The sequence below is a fragment of the Sinocyclocheilus grahami genome, unplaced genomic scaffold (genome assembly GCF_001515645.1).
Source record: "Sinocyclocheilus grahami isolate Dianchi unplaced genomic scaffold, SAMN03320097.WGS_v1.1 scaffold719.1, whole genome shotgun sequence".
Lineage (NCBI taxonomy): Eukaryota > Metazoa > Chordata > Actinopteri > Cypriniformes > Cyprinidae > Sinocyclocheilus > Sinocyclocheilus grahami.
Window position 1 is genome coordinate 706063 of NW_015505898.1, and position 26479 is coordinate 732541.

Below are 26479 nucleotides of genomic sequence, written 5' to 3' on the forward strand. Positions count from 1 at the left end.
CCTACACTCATAGAAAATAATGTTTTTGAATTTTAAAGACATGGCGTGACGCTGCGCTTCTCGTCCGGTGCGCGACCACCTGAAACGCTGTTTTTTTTTTCACCTCCGTGCCCAAACGTCTTTGTTTGGGCTTCCGAAAGCGGATGATGTCAGGAAACAGTGGTTGCAATTTACTTTTTTAACTCCGTTCCTGAGCATTATAACCCCAATTTGCTATTGTGTGCTGCGCATTTTACTGAGGACAACTTCCACAACACGAGTGAGTAGTGCCGGATTCACCAAAAGCTTTGGTTGAAAGACGGAGCAAGGGGAGTGGCAGTAATGAAACACTGTCTAAGCTGTTCGCCAATCACAACGCACTGGGACAGCTAACCAATCACAACACATTTTGTTTTTCGGAAGGCGGACCTTCATCAAAGCCGGAACTAATCGAGCCATTTGTGCCAGCCTGGGGAGAAAGGTATTTTAATAATGTAAATTATGTGAAATATAATGCGTTTTTCAAACCACCAAGAATGAGAGCATGTTCTAGTACACCCCTAAAACAAAATCAAGGCTTTGTAAAAGAGCATAATAGGACCCCTTTAAAGAATTTGCCACTGACGATTCAAACGCGAGTTTTTTGAGCAGTGTAGAGTAGCACTTGTCGTTTGTCATTTCTCCGATCACAAATGCAGACATGGTATAATGGTTACGTGGCGCAATGCAACGCAACGCGTAAAAAGACAGTATAAGTCATTATAATCCGTAATTATGTCTCCACTGGATGCAACAAATGCCTCATTTATAATGGGTAATTTATAATGTTTTTGTCTGTTCGCTCCGGCCGGACAGGGCATCACAATATGGTAAGGGGCGCACTGGATAGCTGGCCAATCAGAGCACACCTTGCTTTTCAGACCGATGAGCTTTGTAAAAATCAACACGTTTCAGAAAGGCGGGGCATAGAGGAGAAACAATAATGTACAGTATGTGGAAAATAATGTGTTTTTTTAACCTTAAACCGCATAAACACATTTCATTACACCAAATAATGTTCTTTTTAGCAGCATCATATGACCCCTTTAAAATCAAATGTAAAATAACACTGAATGTGTTATTTTACATTTGATTACTTTAATTTCTGTAGTATTTCTTACCTGAATAAAAACTTAACCTGAAAAATTTTGTTTTATAGCTCTCTTTATTCTTTTTTATTAAAATAAAATTTTGCGTTGAAGAAAAGTAGATTTTTGTTTATATATGCTGTCAATTATAGTTCTTAGAAAGAGAATCGGAAAAAATCTGAATCGGCCAAGAAAATTGCAATCGGTGCATCTCTAATTTAAATAATTGTTTTCTCATTACAGTAAAGAGAATTTTGGGGTGAAATATGACGCATGCATATTCTTGACATGTTTCACCCAGAGATGTGTGAGACAGCAAAAAGGACAAAAAAAACGCTACTGCTCTACTGTAAGGAGGCCATAGAGAGGGTTACATCTGGACTTGAAACAGAAACAGAGAGAGAGAGAGAGAGAGAGAGAGAGAGAGAGAGCAGAAGTCTTACTTTGCCTTGCCAGCCACTGATGACCATATATGGCCCTGGGATTCCCATGGAAAAAGAGACAGCAGGGTAGAGGTAGAGGGAAAACAAGGAAGAGATTGTAAGTATACATTGCACTTCGGCTTACACATGGCAGCCAAAACAATACCGGCCGGCAAGAGCCAAGTTTGCTTCTATGAGCTGTGGCCATAGAGGGGGATGCTGGCTGATATTAGGTCTAAACCTCCAGGGTAAACAGTACACTTGTATAATGCTGTAGCCACTTGGTGCCGCATCCTGGCATTTATGGCAAAAAAATGCACACCATCTGCGACTGCCATTTCTCTAGAAGTGTCAAGGGCTGTTCACACAGAAAGCTCAAACAAAGCCTTTGAAGCGGAGTAAAGGGTACGATCCATTTGGGTATGGATGGGACAGCATTTCGGGTGACCCGAGTTGGAGTCCCAGCTCATGTTCCTTTCCCGATCTTATGCTTAAGTACCAGTGCTTTTTAAAAAAGAAAACAGTTCTGATAAGAAATCTGTCCTCAATTCCAAACGCCAGTTTTGAAGGTGCAGAAAGCGGCAGCTGTCCTAAATTGCTGAAGTTGCCAAGTCACCGCGTGGCTGTTTACAAGAAGTGATTCCTACATAAACTCTGAACCCAACTCTTTCAGGTGGTAGTTCACGCCAGCTAAAATGAACTCTGTTGCTCCATGACACCTCAAATAACCAACTCTCTGCATTTATGTGTGCAAAAACTGTACCTTAGAGTACAACAGCTTGTCGCTGGGGCAGCACCCTCAAAGGTACAGCTTTGTAACTCATCTATACCTCAAGGAAAAGTAAATAAACTAGGGCACTGATGGCACTGCCCCAGTGACAGGCTAAAGGTACAGTTTCTTCAGGAGCACTCCATCAATCTATACTTATTATCACAAGAAACAGATCAGCAATGGTGGCTCCAGGGTGGCCTTGACATACGTTTGCAGTTTGTTTGGATGTGCACGGTTAAGGGTCCGGTCAGGTTTGAGGGCTTGCAGCAGTGTCAGCGCCTATGATCTGTCATGCTCTAGGGAGCTGCATAATTACACATCCCTGAAAGACGAGGGTTAGGAGATGCTGAGGGCCAGTTGACTGGGTGGCTTCCTCCACAGATGGAGCTACTGTCGATGACGACAGGACATAAATCACTGGGAGGAAGGAGGCTATGAAAGGGAGAAAGTGAGCAAGAGAAAAGCCGTTTTTAATGTTTCGTGGTGATTCAAGTGGGAAGTGTGTAAACACTGGGAAGGACGCAAAAGTCCTGGAAGAGCAGATGAGAGTATTTTGCATGCGTTATTGAGCATTTGACGTGTGAGGACAGGAATGCATAGGGTATATTTTGAAGGGGGTGTTGAAAGCCTATCTGGAAACCTCATTGGTCAATGGATGCCTACGTCAGAGTTCTTTGCAGCTCATGTTAAAACTTTTGCTTGCCAGACAAAGTGTCACCTTTGGAAATGCTTTCATTTTCTTCTAAGTCAGGGGTGTCGAATAATGCTCATGGAGAGCCACTGTTTTCTCGGCTTTAGTTCTAAACCTTGGTAAACACACCTGAATCAAAGTCTTCGGGACTACTAGAAACACCCAGTCAAGTGTGTTTTAAAAGTCTGGAACTAAAAGCAGTAAAGTGACCTTCCTTGAGCAGGACTGGACAAACTTATTCCACATTAGGGCTGGGTAAAAAATATTGATATCTCGATATTAATCGATTCTCATTTTTTCCGTAACGATATCGATTCTTAAATCCCAAGAATCGGTTAGTCTAGCCTGTTTTCAGTTAATGGACAGAACATCGAAGGGCACTTCCCATCCAGTATATCGCAATAAGCATTGTGTGTTGGTACTTTTAATATGAAACAAAGTCTCAGATTTCAAATTCTGTCCATTGTATTGCAGTATTCAAACAATAAATGCCGTTTTGGCACTGTTTAATGTGGAGTGACAGATCACTGTAGCGCATCAGTTCAACAGACGCGGCAGCATGGGGCGCACGTGAACTGATCATCTCCTCCACATTAATACCAGTTTCAGCAAAAAATAAGCATGACTAAACAGCCTAAGGTAAGTTAAAAGAAAGAGTACAACTTTACAAACCATATCCTGTCTCAAATAATCGCTCAATCAGTGTTTCAGTCGCGTTAAGACGTCATAACAGCTTTTAAACAATGTCACGTAACGTCACATTTACCTCAGAAAAACATATTCGGTGCCCATAAACGTATTTGATAAATATATGCACCATATAATATATTCATTATACAGTTTACTGTTCGTCAATGTTTAATTTGTTTGAATAAATCCATCCAGTTTCATTGTTTATATAAAAAAAACAAATTGAAGTAGAAATATTATGTAATTGTAACTATTTAAAAAACTTCAGAAAGAGAAAATTTGAGAAAATTTGGTATGTACTGTACCTGATATACTGCTGTATATCCAAAATAATCAATATTGAATCGAAACCTTGTGAATGAGAATAGAATCGTGAAATTTGTGTCAAAACCCAGCCCTATTCCAATATTCGGTGCCCATAAACGTATTTGATAAATATATGCACCATATAATATATTCATTATACAGTTTACTGTTCGTCAATGTTTAATTTGTTTGAATAAATCCATCCAGTTTCATTGTTTATATAAAAAAAACAAATTGAAGTAGAAATATTATGTAATTGTAACTATTTAAAAAACTTCAGAAAGAGAAAATTTGAGAAAATTTGGTATGTACTGTACCTGATATACTGCTGTATATCCAAAATAATCAATATTGAATCGAAACCTTGTGAATGAGAATAGAATCGTGAAATTTGTGTCAAAACCCAGCCCTATTCCACATCCTAGAAAAACACTCTTCCCAATTGAATCAAGTGTGTAGGCGCCGAGATGATGCAAGTCTGGTACAAGAGTATAGATGCATGCAAAGAGTAGGGCTGTGTATTGGAAAGAATCTGGCGATACGATACATATCACGATACATGGGTTGTGATACGATATGTTGCGATACTGTAAGCAAGGCGATATATTGGGATATTTCTTATTTTAGGAATAGGATATATTTTTAGGAAAGCTGTCATAAAGAACACACCACCATATGCAAACCTTAACAACAAATAAATAAAAATGATTTAACCAGAACACAGTGGGATCTGCATTTGCAATAATCAGTCCCTGTAACATTCAACTTTATTGAACCACTTTGTGTAGTAAAGTCAAGGAGGAAAAATTAAAGTGCTTGCAGGATCCTTTAGTTAAATGTATAATGTATTTTATAAAAAGATCATATATTTTTTTAGACCCTGCTTTAAAGGTTCATATTTTAAGTTTACAACTGTAACATATATTGTCATAACATTTTGATCTGAACAAAATAATTACATCTGCTTAATATCAATGAAAAATAAAGTGCTTGCAGGATTTCTGAAAACAAAACATTTTTAAAACAATAAAATAAATACAGATGTTAAACATTCTCAGAACCTTTCCACTTGGATTTCACAGGTTTTTCAGTTTGTATTTATGTTCCGCGTGGAATTGCCGAGACCGCGACGCGAGCACCGCCCCAACTGCACAAAACGCTCCCACCATGAGAGAAGGCTGCAGCTGCGCGGCGACCCTACCGCCCGCGCCACGGTCCCGCGGTGGACGTTAAAAGCCCAAATGACGCCACACTTCAGCTTTGTACACCGAAACAGGAACTGGAACAATTTCTTTCATCCTCCATTACTAGCAGCGAACTATATTAATGCTAACTTTAGTGGCGTGCCCTAATGCTAGTATTTCCTGTCACTGTTTAAGTTCAGAGATGAAGACTGCCATCTAGTGGCCAGGATATAAACTCAAAACGAAACCATGAATCTTGTATGACTTTTTTTTTTTTTTTAAATATCGATATTCCGTTTTTGAGATCGATACAGTACCGCCAAACAAAATATCGCGATACTCACGTGTATCGATATTTTCTTACACCCCTAGCAAAGAGTGGTAATTAACAGCCAGCTCTAGGAGTGGGTGAAGATCACTTGTAACGCCTTGGTGAGGAAATGAAAAAATAAACACTCACTTCCTGTTCCACTCTGACAAAGGGTTTTTTTTCAACACCCTTTTCCACTCTCTCAACTGACACCCCCCCCCACCCGTTACGGTCTGATAAGCCCACACTCAAACAAGTAACAAAAGAACACACCTAATAAATGCACACAAACAAGAAATTAAAGCTCGGGAGAAGGTCAGAAGCAGCTGACCTTCACCCCAAGTGACTGCTGCACCATAGCCATTTTGGAACTGTATACATTTGTGTACATGCTTTCCCTTTTCCACTTGTATTTCTCATCTCCAATCTGTGAAAAACCCAAACAAGCATTCCGACATCTGGTGACTGCAAGCTACAAGCTCTAAACATTTGATTGGCTCCATCTGGACAAGAGTGCAATTCATGATCACAACAGCCCGCATGACGTTCCACGCCCACACACGCTGACAGTCATTTGTAAATGTATAAGACGTTGACCGCTGCTGACGTTCCTCCGTTGTGACTCAACCAACCCAACCGTGATTGCATGCGCACCTTCATGAGTGTGACCCTGATTCATAATGATCAGCATGAAGTAATAGGGTGTGAGAAGGTACAACAGCATGGTTAATAGTAGGGGTGTCGAAATTAATTGTTTCTACGATGCATCGCGATGCCGACGAGCACGATTCGGTATCGGTTCAGTAATGGACCATAACCGATTATAACGTACTGATGCTTTTCTGACGTCATTTGTCTATGCTTTGTCACGGTAGCATACAATGGCGGAGGGAGGCAAGACGCGAGTGCCAGTAATTAAAAATGTCCCAACTACTTTAAAAGCCGACATCTGGGCACATTTTGGCCTTTACGAACAACCTGGTAAGCACAACCTGGAGAAGACACACGCTGTGTGTAAATCATGTCACACACACACAAATAAAATATGCAGGGGGTAATGCTACTAACTTGAGAAACCACTTCAGGTTCAGTTCATATATCTGACTGCTTGGATTTATTGACAAAATTGTATACATGAGGTAAAATAAAAAGTTGAGGATGCAGTGCATCATCAATGCATTGTGATATCGAATTGAACCGAACCGATGACATGATCATTGTAATCGAACCGAACCGTGAGACCAGTGTAGGTTCACACCCCTAGTTAACAGGATCACTGTTTTTGTGTTGGTCATTGCAGCTTCTAATTCAGCTTCTAAATAGTTTTTGGCAATGTAATGCAATTTAAACCTATAATATAAAACCTACACAATAGTCACCAACAAGCATAGAGTCTTGACTTGGGAATGTGCCAGAATGATCAACTAGTCCAATAACCATCTAGGGAACTAGTGAATTTAGATTTCTGATGTTTTAGTGGCAATCCATTAAAAAGAACAATGCATTTTCTCAGAAAAAGGTTCTAGCATGCTCACTGTGCTAGTAGTCCAAGAAAAAGAAAAATCGACTGTCAGAAGCATGCAACAAACTATTCCCAGAGGAGAAGTAGGCTAATCTCTAAATTCATCCCATTCAGCCATCAAAACACCACCTTCAACAAATTGTCAGACAACCGCTTGCTTCGAGCAGCATATTATTAATCATACTAAAGAGAAAATATTTGCAATGAATCCTCTATTGGATCTCTACTACTGATCTTACACTATATATCTCTATATCTTACTACAAATACATTACTGCATTAAAGCAAATTATATCTGTAATGTCAGAGGAGTTCAATCTTGCACTAAAACATGTGAGTGAGAATAACGTGAGAATTATGTAAGCTTTACGTGGCTTCAATGCGATCTATATAAGGATGCGTCTCTGTGATGCAACAAGTCAGTTTCATTCTAGAGTGGGTCGTAAGCAGCACATCGTTACAGACCTCTGCAAACAGTTAATCCCATTTTTGTAAATAAGCCGCTCTGATTCGACTCTTTGAAAGTGGTTCCTCACTTCCCAAAAAAGTTTGTTTGAGCTGGTCTATAAACACATTAGAGGAGTAAATTTCAGGTAGGGCGTACTTTTTCTCTGAAGCACTCATTTTAAAGTGCTTCTTGGGAGTTTAAGTGAGTTTTTTTTTTTAGAAGACCTTCACTAAAATATCAAAACAAACGTTGAATAAATTAGGTTAATTTCAACAGACGGCTTTACTAAACGTATTCTTGAAACACTGTGTAAGGATGGGCAGAGGGAAGGTACTAGCGCTGTGCCAACCTACTACACTTTCAAAAATGACTAGGGCTGAACGATTAATTGTATTTGCGATAATATCGCAATATGAAAAAACTTGATTTGTTGGTTTTGATTGCTTCTATTGTCCTCATTAGTTAGTCGCCTTGGATAAAAGCGTTTGCTAAATAATTTAAATTTAATGTAAATGTAAATAACAAAACTAAATTGAAAATGTAAAACAAGCTTCAAATCAAATAACACAAATAAAAGAAATCTCTTATAAACAAACTAAGGCTTTGTCTGTGTTCTTTCCATTTAAAATTAGAGGCAACCACTGCATTTCAATCATGATCCAAACAAAGATGCTGCATAAATGCAACATGAGCAGTTTTTAATCTAAATTACATTGTATAATTTCAAAATTTAAAGCCAAAACAGAATGGTTTGACTTCAGTTTTGTGAAACTATGCATAAAAATATCTGCATGAAACCGAAACAGCAGACGAGCTGAACGAGATGCAGATTCACTCTCTGCCAGCAGGCGGCGCTTAAAGCATTTCCTTGGTTTCCGCTGTAATCAAAGCAGCGCTGCACTTATGAACTTACGCAGGGCTCCAGACTGCTACCATTTTTTCTGCCCGTGTGGCTAAATTTTGTGTGCGGTCGCACTGGCATGATCATCATAAACACTTCAATTTCTGTTGCATATGAGAAACATCAAACGGCAAACGAAACAAAGCATAACGAATCAGCGCTTAAGCCTGTGTTATACTTTCCGCGTCCGCGAGTTTGCTACGGTCCGCAATGGTATGCGTGACGTAAAAATCGTCATCGGAGAGTGTGCGCGGAGGCTCCGGCTCAGTAGGCTACTGCGCATGCGCAGGCTGTGTGAAGAAGCCCGTTGCTACTCGAACCTGTACAATCCATCGATAAAACAATATAAAGACAGCCAGATGTGCAATAACTCTGGGAAATTCTTTGTTCACATGTTTGTTTATTGTTCAAGACGATCTACTACGCATGTATGGAACACGTCCGCGGAGCGGACCATCAGCATATGCTTTCCGAAGTATAAATACAAGTAGTCCGCGTCCGCGCTGTCCGTGTACGCGTCCGGATTGCTCATGCGGAAAGTATAACACAGGCTTTAGAGAGTGTACTCGCCGCGTCAGCGTGATCACGAAGGTGCGCGCAGCAAAAACGACGCGTATATTGAGGAAACGATGGATGGTTTTTTCAAGCGAAAGTCAAGTAAAAGACCGCTTCTTAAACCAGAGAAGGTGAACATGCTGGTATTCTTGTGGGGGGAAAATCATGCAAGCACTGTCACCGTTAGTTTTACTTTTCTTTTTGTTTTCATTTTTGAAAAACTTATCTTTGCTGTTTACCTTAAATAAAAGAGAGCCTCCATAGCTTATTTATTTATTTGATTCCTCAGTGTTTGCTAAACGTTCTGTAATTTATTAGTCGGTATATAATACAGCATGTGGTGTGTGCCATGCCTCATCTTATTCGTTTTTGTTAAACGTTTTGTAAGCTAGTTTGTCATTGTATCTTGATTTATTGTTGTTGTGCTTTTTAATTAAGAATAACAATGAATCCATCTTTTGTTTTAGTCTTAAAAAAATGAAAGGTGTGTAGATGTATTTAAGCAAAACCGGTGACAACAAGATCGCGAATTCGAAAGTGAAAGCATCCGAAGCATTAACACAGCAAAAGAGAAACTCCCATTCACAAAATTCAAATTATAATACTACTGATGATAAAGAACGGGTTGAATGTTAACCACTTTCGTTTCCATATAACTATAAACTATGATAAAAGTTCATCAGCATGCATTGGATAATCCCATGTTGTAGCGCAAAAAAATAAAAGTATTGCGACCAAATCATGTGCTTGTGTGACCTGCTGAGAAAGTTAGTTGCAAAAGAGCGACCAGTGGGAAGAATGAGTCTGGAGCCCTGTATAGGGCTAAACAGTGCATGAAAAGCAAACTGGTGCTCTTCTGTTTCTTTTGGTGTATGACGTATAAAAAGCACAATAATCGCAGTTGTCTGAAACAACCGCGGTTATATCAAATAATCGCGATTAGATGGTTATATCAAATGATAAAGAACGGGTTGAATGTTAACAACTTTTGTTTCCATATAACTATAAACTATGATAAAAGTTCATCAGCATGCATTGAATAATCCCATGTTGTAGCGCAAAAAAAAAAAGCAAAAAAAAAGATATTGCGGCCTAATCATGTGCTCGTGCCACCTGCTGAGAAAGTTAGTTGCAAAAGAGCGACCAGTGGGAAGAATGAGTCTGGAGCTCTGATATGCATTATACAGAGGCAAGAGGAAAAGAAAAAATACCTTCGAAAGACAGTAAGTTCCCCTCAGACATACATTCATATAAACTCCTACCCCTAACTGAATTGCGATTTGTTTAGCATCTCAACCGATTTGAATCGTCACATATTTGAATCGATTTTCAACCGGCTCGCAGTTAATCGTTACATCCCTATGTATAATTAGGCTGGTTTAAGGCTCACCTGACCCCAGGTTCTCATTTCTCAGGTTGGATGTTAACATGAGATGCTTTCAAAATTACACTGTCTGCAGGCTAATTAAAGCACTGCTGTTTGACACATCAAAACATTAACAAAAAAAATAAAACACTGGTAATTGGATGACTAGTCAACCACTGTGACCTATCCCTAGAAGTTAGCCTCAAAAACATTTAGCAGCAGCTTTTAACTGTGCTTATTAACAGTTATTGCCAGAGGCAGTCCACCTTTGTCACTTTTAAACACGTATCAGGACCACAGACTTGAGCTACAAGCAGTTAAGAATTCATGCATGCTATTTATCACTATCCTGCAGTCCCGTCTCCAGCCAGAGCAAGAGAGCCCTGCCCTCACACCCTTGTGAGGAGGGGAAAAAAGAGAGACAAGCATGCGAAGGAAAACCTAAGCTGATGTCATTCCACTTGGATCCAGCGCAGAGGACATGCCTCACGTCTGACGGCTGAGCTGAGACGTTCCTCTGCTTTTTCTGAGAATTTCCCTGGAATTCTGTAGAGTGAAACACTTGTGTCCAAAAATCAACCATTATAACCTTATATAGTTCTGAAGGGACAGCCACTTGTAGAGGGTCAGAAACTTATCTAGTGTGCTTATTCAGTCCCATGATGCAATGCAATACAAATTTAATAGCTAGCTGTTACAGAATACTCATGCACTGAGCGAGTTGCTCCGAACTCCCATGATTCGGCAGAAATTGGCATCAGCAGCCTTTCCGGCACACTCAGTACAAATTTGCTCACTTGTTTTAATTCATTCCTTCCCTATGCAGTGAAAAGTGAATGATGGTAATAGGGGGCGATTTCAGATATAGCCTAGAACTTTTCCCAAACAAATCTACAGAAAGTGCCAGCATTCACTAAAAACATGAGCCACAAAGGGTCAGTATGTATGTGATAACGACAAGGGATGTTCATTTTGGTTATTTTTCCTAACCGACAACCGACACTCGTTAACCGATTATTAACAGTTAACCGACAAGATTATTTTTAATTAGAATTTAATTAAATTAGAAAGGATAAGTGTCTGTGACCCGTTAAAAATACTAACATTTGTTTCCCGGGGATTAATTTTACATCTGAAAAATGCAGCAAACAACAGAACATGAGGATTCACATGGTCAACATATCACATCACTCGCCTGCAGCGCTTCTGCGAGCGGAGAAAAACATAATAAAGCTAGGCTATATGTAATAATAATATAATAATAATTAGGGGTGCTCCGATTGATTGGCTACTGATCACTATCGGCCGATAATCACGTTGGGATGATTGATCGGCAGTCTCTAAAAAGGCCGATCTCAATTAACCGATCTCAAGCTGATGACGTTGCCAGAGGTTTGGCACGACATGCAGCGGCACCGTCTCAGTCTCTGTACTCATCTTCATATATCTTCATTAAATAACTTATAAAGTCATTTGAAAACCTTGTGCGAGACAATTTCACAAACAGCGTGAGTGAATCACCGCGCGTGCTCTCGCTCTTAAAACACGTAAATGGATTCAAATCACCACATCGCGTCTGTCTGTAAGCGAGCTGCATGCTGCACAGTTGACACAGGAATTGTCACTTGCACAATCGAGGCAGTGTCACATCGTCACTAAAGTTTATAAATTGCATTACTTTTTCATTCTTGCCAGTGTTTAACCATTCAGCGCTCACGCGCGCTCCTGGAGACCGTGCGCTCATGCACACTCGCAGCGCACACACATAATGCCAGGTTCACATTACTCCGATTGCAGTGCGTATGTGGTGTGTATTTTTTACACGCTCATGTTAACGGATTAATAAAGCGTGCACACTGCACACGGTTGCGGTCCGGCAGTGCGTCCAGGAGCTGTGCACTGAATAAATGTCTAAAATCCTGATTGGAGTATCACTATAAATAGTTAAAAATGTTAAAAAGAAGGCTTTAAAAAGATCGGTATCGGCAGATACTGCTTTCTGTGATCGGCCACAAAAATGATCGAAGCACCCCTAATAATAATAATAATAATAATGATAAAATAATAATAATAATAAATAGGCCTATATGAAAGAAAACCTGTGCAACAAGTTGCCTAGTATGCAGTTTTGGTTCATTTTTGTGCTGCGCGAAAGGAAACAGACAGCAGAAAGCGGCATCCTATTTTTCTTTCGGCTTATTTTACAAAAGCACAAAGATTTGTTTTTTATTGTGAATGTACACAAATAAAAGCAAAACTTTTACAATTACGATTATCTTTAGGACTAAAAGGAGTAGTTGCTTCCACTGTTAGAAGGAAAAAAAGTGATTGCGCCGGCGCCGTATGCGCGCACACAGTTAAGCTTTGCTACCTTGACAATGCAGCCTGTTCATTATCATAATAAAATACAGTCAGTCAAACATATGGAAAAAAAACACACTGCTCAGTTTAAATATGTAGTCAAATCTGTGCCGTTAAGCGTTATCACCGTACCGCCGTGATGTTATGCGAAACATTTTGTTTTACGTGGATATTGGAACGCCAGTGAAGTAGGCTACATAATAAATCATATTTTGGCATTCAAATACATCCCGAATACGGAAACATTTCATTTTGTGTCGAATGAGAGACCCAAAGTTGGTTTCAGTTTCGTTTTAGCCTAAATGAATTTGTTTTGGGTTGTCGTTTATAGCTTCTTATATTTTTAATTCTTGTTATTTTCAAAATACTGTTAATTGAAAGGATTTTTTTGTGGAGGGGAGGGGAACTAAAATAGCCTAGCTATGTTTACAGTGTTTATTATAATGTTTGTAAACATTTCGCATTGCATTAGGCCTATTTCTGAATGAAATAATAAAAAGTGCGTAGAGTATTTAAACCATGCAGCAAACCTTTTTAAATATTTTGATAAATTACTGAAAATAAATAAATTATTTTTTAAACCGTTTAACTGATTGTATTAATCGGGTCAAAAATTCTTACAGTCGGTTAACGGTTAAAATGAACATCCCTAATAAATGACAAAAAAGTCTAAATTAGCTCCGTCTGGAAAACCACTGGGTTTTAGAGTTTCCTGGAAGATGCTGCTGAACTAAATTGCTTTGAGTGGCAATCACTTAATAGTGATTCTCTCCTATAAATGTCTCATCACCGTCCACAACTAAGCATCATTCACATTCAAAAATCTAGGCTCTTATCAACCAATTAGAAAGCCAATCACAGAACAGCACACACACTTGTCGCTGATTGGAGAACGCTGGCAATCAAGCGCATAAAAGGTTAAGACAGTAATCACAGTGTATTCGTGGACTACAAGGTGGGCTTCAGGCTCTTAAACATTCCTTAAGAATTCTTGAGCATCAGCAACCCTCAAGTAATTCAAAAATGCCAATGTGAACGTTAAGCGGACCAGGACTAAATGTATCATTTTCCTTTTTGGTCCGGATCAATTCCGTACGACTATAAACCAATAATTCTATGTATCAAATAAGTCTGTTGATTATTATTATTAAAAAATATTAAACGAAATAAGAAACATATTGTAATATTGCTATTGTACTGGAAAATATAACTATATAAAGAGCAACACAATGGTTTCCCACTGAAACCATGACACACATTTAATAAAAAAATCACAGCCTTCACAAGTTAATTACTTAATCACACTAAGACAAAGCAAAATAAAATCAATATTACAAAATTGTGCAGAAATTAGGGTTGAAATATTAAGTTTTCATAAGGGATGAGCCCTTTAGGGAAGTGGTAATGAACACAGAATCACATCTCCCCGTTTCCCAAGAACGCAGGCTAATTTAATGCCAATTTAAATCCAAATTACCTTGACCTGGTTTTAGATTTCAGGCCCTGATAAAAACCATCTCCTGCTTAAATCAGGTGATATGTAGTATCCCACAACATCCTGTTAAATCTTTATTTTATAATATAGTTTCCAGGGATTTAAATGTATTTTTGAGAAGTATATATCCTGTGGAACTGACAGCCAGGGCCCAAAATAAACCACTTTTTGAGGATTCCTGTGAAAATATTCCACACGTGTCACCTCATGGAGTTCTGGAGAAAACAAACAAACAAACAGGTTTATCTAGGCATACTAAACTAACTTGGCAAAAGCTGGCCAATTTGACGACGGCAATTCGTCAATAAGATTAAAATGACACAGTTCTCTTTAGTTTTGATCGTTTTGAATCACTCACATCTATTACAGCTATGCAGGAATGACTGGGCTGTCCGTGCTGACTCACAACATAAAGAATAAAACGACCTCGTGAACAAAGGTTCACAACAAAAAAGAACAATCCTGAGGAGTGTTTCTTTGAGTATTTACACCAGATATCAGCTCTGACATGCCGACTGGGCGGCTTAAGACAGCTGGGAATCTCAGGAGTCACAATGCATGCTGAGATAATCATGTTGCAGTGCTATGACTATGAGCGATGATAGAGACGTTAAAAGAATAGCTCACCCGAACCTGAAAATTCTGTCATTATTTACACCCGCTCATGTTGCTACAAACCTATATGCATTTCTGTCTACTACTACAAAAAAAAAAAAACTTTCAAATAACAATGCAAAAGTCTGCAGAGGAATCAAAGTGGTCTAATGGCACTTTTCCACTGCGTGGTATGACTCGGCTCGGTACGGCACGGCTCGGCTCGGTTTGCGTTTCCACTGCAGTTTAGTATCACTTTAGAATGGGCGGGATTATTCGCATGTCGTTATAGTTGCGCCGCCTCTACTGCCGCGACTCCTAAAAAACGTTTTAATTCCGCGTCGCCCCATCAAGCTCTCGCTGGATCCGCTCCTCTGCTATCAACGAGAGGAACGTCTGTACTTCCTCAACAGAGGGAACAGCCACTTTTTGGTTGTTAAAAAAAGGTGCGCTCGTTCAAAACAGCTGCGTTCGATCCTTCGCTGGCTGTGCTGATTTAAATCTAGCGGTTCTTTTGTGTTTGTGTCGCAAGTTCAGTGACGCAGGTAGTGACAATTCTCTCTGGCCAATCAGTGATCAGCAGAGTTTACACATCACGTTTTGGTAACGGTACGGTACGCTTGGAACCCCAACCGAGGTGGTACTAAAAAAAAGTACCAGGTACCAGGTACTGTACCCAGTGGAAAACCCCCCAAAAGTGAACCGTACCGTGCCGTACCATGCAGTGGAAAAGCGCCACAAATGACACTTGCACTATCTCCCAAAGTATGCATCTGAAACGGCATAGTCTAAGGAGCTTCTATGTTCTTCATCAAATAAACTTCAAGACCATTAAAAAAGTAGGCTATGTTCTTTATATCTCAACTCAATACCTGTGGCGTCAGAGGTTGTTAAGTCTCCACACTGGATGTGCACTTCAGAAAGTAGTAGGTCATCGGAGTACTTTTTGTCTACTCTTTTATAAATAGTACTAATTTGTAGGCCTGTCGCGATAATTAAATAACCGTCTAATCGCGATTATTTGATATAACCATCTAATCGCGATTATTTGATATAACTGCGGTTGTTTCAGACAACTGCGATTATTGTGCTTTTTATACGAGATGAGGGGGAGTCATACACCAAAAGAAACAGAAGAGCACCAGTTTGCTTTTCATGCACTGTTTAGCCCTATACAGGGCTCCAGACTCATTCTTCCCACTGGTCGCTCTTTTGCAACTAACTTTCTCAGCAGGTCACACAAGCACATGATTTGGTCGCAATATTTATCTCTGGTTTAAGAAGCGGTCTTTTACTTGACTTTCGCTTGAAAACCATCCATCGTTAAAGCCCTAAAACAGACAATTAATCGCAATAACCGTGGCTATTTTTAGACAATTAATCGTTAGCCAAATTTCATAATCGTGACAGCCATACTAATTTGAACATGCTACTCATTTTCGCCTACTATATAGTAGGCAAGTAGGCATATTCAGATGCAGAGCAATTCTTCTGAAATATGATAGATTTGTTTGAGGAACAGATTTGTTGTTATTTGATAAACCACAGTGAGTGAGTTGAACATATCAATATGATTCATGAACAAATCATTCAAACAGGTTTTGTCAATCAGATCCATTAATTCAAATATCAGATTGATTCGTTCACAAATCAAACACCGATACTTTTCTCATGAACTTGCCAAGGAAGACTTCGAATATTGTTATATAGACTGCTTTTATGGAGTACAAATGTCAACGTTTGAGTTCCTCAACAGAAAGAAAGTCGTACAGGTTTGGAATGACATGAGGTCAGTAAATGACAGAATTCTCATTTTTGGGTGAACCCGATGACAGAAATTTAATCAAATCACACAGTCCAAGACGTTCAATTTCATTTGAAGAGGCACCATTTCCTCGAGCTGCTGCTTCGCTTCCTGAATGCTGTCAGATCAGCTCACAAGTTATCATGCCATCTTTATGCATCACCTCTTTGTAACACTACTGAAACTATTGGTCAAGACAAAAAAATAAAAATAAAAATGACAGACTCATGCAACAATATGCAGTCTGGCACATCTATCACAGAATGACACATTAAAAAACGGGAGAAAATGTATTGTTTGTCTAATGAACTCCTTAAAGGGTTAGTTCACCCAAAAATGAAAATTAGCCCATAAACTACTCACCCTCAAGTCATTCTAGGTGTATATGACTTTCTTCTTTCAGACGAATCCAGTCGGAGTTATATTAAAAATTGTCTTTGATCTTTCAAGCTGTTTAATGGCAGTCAGCGGGTGTTGCATGCATCAGTCCAAAAGAAGTTAAATAAAAAGCGCCCGTCCATAAAAAAATTTTTTTTTTTTAAAAGTGTCTCACACGGCTCCGGGGGGTGAACAAAGGCCTTCTGTGCAACACTGAACTCATCCGCCCGGAGCTGCTTCCGTGTACAACTGTTGGCGCAAGCTACATTAAAGTGATTATTATGTTTTGAATATGGATATTTTTCTTACAAAAACGCATCGATTCGCTACAGAAGGCCTTTGTTCACCCCCCGGAGCCGTGTGAGACACTTTTTTTTAATGGATGGGTGCTTTTTATTTAACTTCTTTTGGACTGATGCATGCAACACCCGCTGAGTGCCATAAAACAGCTTGAAAGATCAAAGTCCATTTTTAATATAACCCCAACTGGAAAAGTCTGAAAGAAGAAAGTCATATACACCTAGGATGACTTGAGGGTGAGTCATTTATGGGCTAATTTTCATTTTTGGGTGAACTAACCCTTTAATTATGCCTCATCATGTGCCTCTGTTTGTGAGTAAAACGGTGTGACTGTGGAGGTGGAGACTGTTTTGGCTGGGGGCATAAGTGACAGCTGAGGAATTCTGGGTCTGCCATGGTTTCCAAAGAGAAACACGACAGGAATGCAGGCACAGAACGACACAGCCACAACCCTTCCCACCCGACACACCACCACCACATATCTTCACCTACCTTCTCTTACTGAAACCTACCTAAACTCTGACCTCACCGATGACAGCACTGCGGAAGATTCCACCTATGTCGAAAATGACATTTTTCAGACTAAAGGCCTCCTGGTATGTAGGCCGGACTGTGCCTACATACCAGGTCAAACAGATCATGTGCACATAAACCTTAAATTTGAAAGATATTGCCATTATGAAACATTAAGGAAGAGACTTGCAGAGACCAACGCTTCAGGCCTCGGGCGTAATCTGCAGTTTCTCACCTCTATTTGCATACCGCCTCCACAAAGTTGTTGAGCCACTAGATAAATTCAGCTATTTTCTTTAACTGGTTAGCTGGAATGATTATATACATGAAAGACGTAGCCTACCATATAATTCTGTCAACACTCCTATGTGCGAAATTTTCATGGAAACATGTCAAACTGGGTAACATTTTACCCCAATATTATTTTTTATTAAGCAACAATAAATTAAACATTGCATAAATACTCATTTACTTTGCTCTAAATAAGCAGTCTAAATAGTTAAATAGTGTTCTAAATAGTATGTTATAAATAATTAGATTTTATTTTTACATATATTAGGGAAATAATGTCAATACAAAGGTTGTAAAAACAGCCTTTTATGCAAAATGCACTTGACTATAGTAAAAAAAAATTTTATTATCTACCTATTTTAAGGACCTTTTGTACATTTATTAAATAATAATAAATTAAACACTGCATTGATGCATAAATACTTGTTTACTTGGTAAATAATAACTTTATAAGCTATATTTTAAAATTATATTATGGAAATAATGTCATAAAGCAAAGGTTTTGGGTAATTAATGAAAAAATAGCCTTAATTTTTATGTAAAATTAATATAAGTATACTTTGATATAAATCTAATTAAAAATATAAATATATTAAGAAAATAATGCAAAGCAATGGTGGGCGTGTTCTCAATGGGCTTTGAAAGGTTCAATCATTTATAGAGATTTTCTAGTAATTTTTTTAAAAAAGCATTTTCAGCATTTGTAAAGAAATTAGGGGCAAAAAAGAAGATCACAACATGATGCAAGACTGATTCAAACACGACACATGCGCAGAGCACATGGCTCTGACAAAGTAACTTTTGGTTTGAAACAACATGTGAGCGGAAAACAGACATCAGAAGCCCATGCCAGGTTTCTTAACTATGAGATTGAGCAGCGCAGAATGTGAGTTGACTGGGTGCTAAAGTTAGCGTTCGTGCACTTGCCTGCACGTGATATTTATAACCCTAGCCGTACTGCTACAACAGTCACTGGAACCTCCCTGTACAAACACAGCAGTGCACTAAAAGTTAGGTCACTATCTGTTGCAGCACAGATGAAATGAAACAGTCCATGGGGACTGCTCCCAATCAAATCCCTGTGCTACCTTCAGTATGAGTCCCATGCTTTTAATCTTCAACATAACATTAAGATCTGCAATTAATATGAAAATGAGCAGTCAATGCACCATTTTGCATGAACAATAAAACCTAAATGTAGCTCAGTCAAAACATTGCCGTGCGTGTGACATTAGGGTTATGCTGGGAGAGCCCAGGGCGACCAAAACACTGCCTGAACCAACTTTTGCTGTCATACTGCAGTCTAAATAAACGTATACGACTTAAAAAGCACATGACTCCAAGCCCCAATATCTCTAAAGTCAAGCTGAGGATTGTAATCTGCCTTTCAATTCAAGTCTAGAGTTACATAAATAAAAGGGAATTGTTCAATTAAAAGGCCTGCAGTGCACAAACACTCTTGTGCATTTAAACAGGGGAACGCAACAAAAGTGTAATCAATCATTCTGTACTAGTGAAATTGAGCAACACCTAGCCAAGCAGCTTGTTAAATCCTCAGGTTTCTCTATAACATGTAGGGGTGTAAATGGGACATCCACAACAGCTAAAAAATACACTTCAATTTACCAGGTGAACACATTAAAAATAAATAAATAAATAGATAATATTGTATCAGTTGCATCACCAAGTCACAGGTGAATTTGCTGCAAAAGAGACTGAATCGACGCAAAAGATTTGACGCGGCAACAAATTACAGAAAGCATCTTCTCTTCTACTTGAAAAGTTAGATATTTTCTATAAGCCATACAACAAACTACATACAATTATACTGTTAGTTGCAACCGATACACCCTTGTTAGAACAGACATGTGACCCCTTTTTTGAAAACACGCAAATTCTCATTTCTTGATGCAATCGTCAAACCAAGCACAATTGCGAGACCTAGTAGAAGATGTACATCATTTATATACAAAATGCCTCCAGCACAGCTAAACCTGTGCATCTTTAATAGCGAGATCAGCATGTAAACAAACACCATTCGCTATGAACTTACTGCCTGCTGGTCACATGCTAAAACTCTCGGTTCCCTCACATGTCCACATACATAAACACACACACACAGCAGACCCAATAGAGAAAGGAGCCTCTCCAGTCATGGTTAGGTCTCAAGAGCTGCATCCAAATTCTTTCCTCCCCCTGTCTGAACACCGGCCCAAAAAAAGGCAAGTGCTTTTAAACGCATGAGCCTGTACAGACAACCTCCTGCAGTCACTTACAGCCACATCAAACCCATCAGACTCATTGCAGGGCCTTAGATATTATGCTCTACAATGTAAATTTGACACTTTCTCCTGCTGAAATGCATGATATGTATAGAGTAGACTTTTTAGAGACCTAAAAACAGTGTTGTGACATCCTGAACCTCTAGTTGAATTACAAAAAGTTACTCTAATGCACTTTGGCTTTGAATTACTCAATATGCCTTAACATCTAAATAAACATGTTGATTGTGTCTATGATGCCCAAAGATGTTAAGTAGAAATCTTACTCAATTTTAAGAGACACTAACAGGTATGACCAAGCACAAAAAGTATTTTATTATTATCATAGTTTACCTAGATTCCTAGACACATTCAATTACCAATTGACAGAAAGTGACACTTCTATCTTTGCCACATACTTATTTGTTGTTGTTGTTGTTGCAAAAAAAAAACGTTTTTAATGGAAAAACGAAACTAGTGGGACATCTTTCACGGATGTTTACAGACAAGCCAAGGAAACTACGTCTTAAAGCGACAGTACACTAAAAAATAATGGAAAATTGGGTCACGATTTGTTTAAATTCATTAAGTTTCGAGACGTTCTGACTTACTTTCTCATGTGGGTCGCCAGTGTAGATGTCAAGAACAATTTTAAGAACTGACAGCGCAAGTCGCCATTCAATTGCATTGTATGAAAAAGATGCACTGAAAGCGAATGGTGACCGGTGTAGCTGTCATTCTGCCAAATATCACCTTTGAAGCTCCACACAAGTAAATAAGTCACAACATGAAAGAGTATATCATGACAGCGCTTTCGTCTTTTGAATGAATGATTCGTTATAAACTGCGCGACTTTGACCGTGTATTGCGCTCGCTCATCGTCACGTTTTATATTATTCACCTTGCCGCACAGAACTCGTATTATACGGCGTCTTTCCCCATGAATGCCACATTTTCAGTCAATAATCTCCAAAGCAACATACGTGTCAACTGGGAAGCCTCTTTCCAAATGCTAACCGGTTGCTATGCACTTTCTCAACGTAATTTCAATGGTGTCCAGCGGATCGAGACACATTTACGAGTCGGTTCTGTGACTCTATATACGACAAAACCCATGCACATTCACCCGATCCGTTTATAAACAGATTCAACTCTTATTGTGCTGTGTCTACTTGCTCTTATCTATGAGCTGAACGGCTAACAGGCTAACCAGCAGCTAACACACAGAGAATCAGTCAGACAGACAGTCCTCTTCCTGCCTTCACAAACTTGTTTACACACAAATACGATTACTCCGGGATCATCGATCTAGCACAGTGCGCATAAAAAGCAAATACCCGTTTCAATCAGAGCCCGGTTAGCGCCAGCGGCTACGTGGTTCCGCAGAACGGCCCGACGAAGATGGTGATGATGGTGGTGCTGCTGGTAAAGTGGTGTCGGGCTGAAGTAAACACAGCCAGCCAGCAAAGCGTCCGCATACACGGCTCTGTGCACAACAGCCGCCGCTGAGCCGCTCTTAACTTACCTGGTGCAGCGCGGTGAGTCCGTCTACATTGGCGTAGTTGATGTCCGCGCCGCGGTCGAGCATTCGCAGCACCTCCTCCGTATCGCCGCTCGAGCAGGCGGCCAGAAACACGGCGCCATCGTCGAACTTCACCTTCGTTTTCTTCTTCTTCAGGACGGGCGGCTCGAGATCGGTCTCCGAGCCTATCCAGCGCTTTAACTGTTCGTTCCTTTTCTGCTTGGCGTCCGCCATCTTCATCCCCTCTAGCCTGGCGCTTCTTATCTGTCTCGGATGGAAGATATACTTTATACTGCCACTATCCCAACACAGCGCGCTGGGGCGTGGGAGGGGAGGGGACGGCACGGGAGGGGGGTTAGTCTCGAAACCTGGTTTACGCCGAAATATCGCGAGAGCGAGCGACGTCAGCCCCGGATCTGCAGCATAACGTCATCTTTATGGGGCAGTAGAGAAAAACAAATGCACAGCAGTTGTAGCCTTCAGAGAAGAAATTATGTTTTGTTCTTAATTTGTTTATTATATCAGGGAAATATCACATTCATAAATGTCGATGGTCAAAGAGTACACCTAGTTTTTTACCATTTAAATGTGAGCTCTGTCAGTACCTTAAAGTGATGGAGGATGTAAGGAACTCTAAAGCAAAAAAAGACTAGATTGTTGTAAAGCCTTGAAACTTTATCCTTTTTAAGGACCTTTGCACTCATTTTGTAGTTAGAGATTTGTTCTCAAGACCCCTCTGTATATAGTTCATACGTTTTTTGTTGATTTATTTAGTTTTTTTCTCCCTTCATTTGCATAATTTTTTTTTACAAGCATTGTGTCTTTGAATTTATTGACATTTTTGCTTTCATTGTCAATTTGTATGTGAATTGTCACTAAATAAAGCTTCTTTTTTTTTTAAATGCACAGCAGTTGTCTACATACAAAGGTGTTTAGGGTTGACATAGAACACGGGACCGTAAAAGCTTATGAAATTAAATACCAAAAACAAACAAATTAATACAATAACAGTAAATAATAGCTATATTAGAGTATCAAAAAAAGGGATTTGTATATGCACAAAATATGTTAATTCATCAACACTTTAAAAACGCCTTTACGGCTGAAATGGAGACCCCTGCAGTTGATAAAAGTGGGCTCTTTCATTCATTTTAGCTGTGATTTATGTAATATTTTAATAGACTCATATAGGACATTAGAGCAGAAATATTACATAGCAATGGCAAATGAAGTGAAGTGTGTGAGCATATGCCCACCATGTGTTCATTTACTGCTTGTTAATAATGTTTACATGTGCAGACAAACACAACATGTTCCTCACTGCTTGTTCAGAAGGACCAATTACATCCTGATTTTTCTGATTTTTCATCCTGACCTTACAAAAATAAAAATGTACTGTGGTACCATGGTATAGTGATGCATTAGATAGTAATACAGTGGCACAATGGTGTACTATGTATACTTTTAATGTACTATGGTATTTTTATGTTACTCCAAAGTACTTAAAAGAATACAATGAAATGTTAATGGTACATGTCCAAAATACTATGCCACTGCCGTGTGTGTCCATGGTAATAATCAAGCAATAGTTTAACAAAAGATTATAAATAATCAGTGGGGGAAAAAAAAAATATATATATACATATATCTGACACTTCTATTTTGTTCTATGTGCTTGAATCAGGTTTTTCTATGGCATTTTATGGTTTTATTGTCCGTGTTTATTTAATCATATTTTATTTAAATCTGTTTCTAAAACACTTCCAGCTGCATGTTACGTACCGAAGAAAATATAATACAAACTGAATTATTATTACTAGTACATTCAAAACAAATAATGAGTATGATCTATCAATTATTTGGATATTTTAATTTGTGTATACTTCTTGAGCATGTGTTCAAAAAGTAAAAAAGATGACATTCATATTAAATATTCATACTGGTGTATTGTGAAGATACAGATTGCTTAAGCAATAGCAAAAGTGCTTACTATTGTAATTGTAATGTGCCAACAGACTCAAATTATCATCCTTTTTACTTCCTTTTATGGATTGTTTTTAATTGATATATATACAGTATCTGTCAAAAGATTAATCGCGATTAATCGCATCCAAAATAAATGTTTTTGTTTATATTATGTAAACAAAAACTTTTATTTTGGATGTGATTAATCGCGATTAATCGGTTGACAGCACTAATATATATATATATATATATATACAGTATATGAAGAGCTCAGATGCAAAAGCCTCTAAGTGCCATTTGAAATGTGAAATGTTTATGTTCAGTTATTTCACTTTAATGGCAATTAAAAGAACCTCTTCATTGCCATTAAAGTAAAAAATAACTGAACTTACACATAGGCAGTGTTTGGGGTAACGCATTACAAGTAACACGAGTTACGTAATCAGATTACTTTTTTCAAGTAACTAGTAAAGTAACGCATTACTTTTGAATTTACAAGAGAATATCTGAGTTACTTTTTCAAATAAGTAATGCAAGTTAGTTTAACAAAAGATTATAAATAATCAGTGGGGGAAAAAAAAAATATATATATACATATATCTGACACTTCTATTTTGTTCTATGTGCTTGAATCAGGTTTTTCTATGGCATTTTATGGTTTTATTGTCCGTGTTTATTTAATCATATTTTATTTAAATCTGTTTCTAAAACACTTCCAGCTGCATGTTACGTACCGAAGAAAATATAATACAAACTGAATTATTATTACTAGTACATTCAAAACAAATAATGAGTATGATCTATCAATTATTTGGATATTTTAATTTGTGTATACTTCTTGAGCATGTGTTCAAAAAGTAAAAAAGACGACATTCATATTAAATATTCATACTGGTGTATTGTGAAGATACAGATTGCTTAAGCAATAGCAAAAGTGCTTACTATTGTAATTGTAATGTGCCAACAGACTCAAATTATCATCCTTTTTACTTCCTTTTATGGATTGTTTTTAATTGATATATATACAGTATCTGTCAAAAGATTAATCGCGATTAATCGCATCCAAAATAAATGTTTTTGTTTATATTATGTAAACAAAAACTTTTATTTTGGATGTGATTAATCGCGATTAATCGGTTGACAGCACTAATATATATATATATATATATATACAGTATATGAAGAGCTCAGATGCAAAAGCCTCTAAGTGCCATTTGAAATGTGAAATGTTTATGTTCAGTTATTTCACTTTAATGGCAATTAAAAGAACCTCTTCATTGCCATTAAAGTAAAAAATAACTGAACTTACACATAGGCAGTGTTTGGGGTAACGCATTACAAGTAACACGAGTTACGTAATCAGATTACTTTTTTCAAGTAACTAGTAAAGTAACGCATTACTTTTGAATTTACAAGAGAATATCTGAGTTACTTTTTCAAATAAGTAATGCAAGTTATTATTTTTTTCAATTTATTGATTGACAGCTCTCCTGTCCCCATGTTGAGAGAAATCAGATGTTACTGTAGTTCTAAAATAAATATGAATATGCATTATCTCACTCATAAAAAAAAAAACACACAGATTCAGTATTCCTCAAAATGAATAAAACTAATGCAACTCAGAATATGACGCAAACCTGCAATAATTAAATGTTAAACAACACAAATATCCTTTATGTATTTAATCTCATTCTATTTGCTTCTGACCTCCAATGATCCAGTTCAATCGTACTAATAAGCAAAAATTACTCTAGACAAACATTTGTGTGTTTTTTTTATTGCTGAAGTGTGTTGAAATTTCTTCTTCTGCATTCTACTGTACGGACGTAAATTTACTTTCCCTTCAGCCTGAGGCGTATTCATTTCACTTTTGGTGTGAAAAGGCTTTAATATTTGCCAAAAATAGAACTTTTTTATATTAAAAACAAACAAGCAAGCCCTGTCCAGATTTAAAAAGTAGCACAAAAGTAACGTAACGCATTACTTTCCATAAAAAGTAACTAAGTAACATAATTAGTTACTTTTTTTATGGAGTAACGCAATATTGTAATCCATTACTTTTAAAAGTAACTTTCCCCAACACTGCGCCTATATATATACAGTATATATATATATATATATCATGCTAAGATCGCTTTTGGGGAAAAAGTTAGATTGTGATAACAGAAATATTACTTAAAAAGCAGATGATTAACAGAAACAGGGGGAAAATGACTACTTAAAAGGCTAATTTTACCCCTGGAAGGCTTCTAAAAGTATCCTCATCTGGGTAACTGAGTTGACAGAAACCTTCTGACTGGGGTGGTCCCAACTGTACTGGGCAGGTAATAAGTGTTATTTTTCTTTTGGCACTGTAGTGTGTTATTGTTGGCACAGGCCCATGTATGTGTGGTTTGTGCAGGTTGCAGGTAGCTGGCAGGCTAGTTCAGATGTTTGCCATCTCTCTTACTAATTATAATCATCATAATGAGCATTATAACTTGAAGTGCAATACGTGTCAATGTAATTGCCTGACTAATTTAAGTGGGAGACGATCCAGGTGTGTACGTCATCACGGATTCGTGCAACGATCGAGAATAGCGTAAAACTTGTGTCATACCCATATGACAAAAGTAAAAAAATTCTGGCCAGAATGCATTCATATGTACATATATGTTAAACATATGTAATAAGTAAATATGTGTTACATATATAGTATGTTATAAACAGCAAATGCCTAAGG

The 26479-nt window shown here is 38.1% G+C and overlaps 1 protein-coding gene across 1 annotated transcript in view; it reads right to left on the reverse strand.

Annotated features, from left to right (window-relative positions):
• Positions 1–22112, reverse strand: part of LOC107560300 (protein phosphatase 1 regulatory subunit 12A) — an 82284-nt gene extending 60172 nt beyond the window's left edge. Inside the window, exon 1 of the mRNA XM_016244439.1 lies at positions 21796–22112. Coding sequence (XP_016099925.1) covers positions 21796–22032 — 237 coding nt within the window. The 5' untranslated portion in view covers positions 22033–22112. The remainder of the gene's footprint in view (positions 1–21795) is intronic.
• Between the last annotated feature and the right edge of the window lie 4367 nt (positions 22113–26479).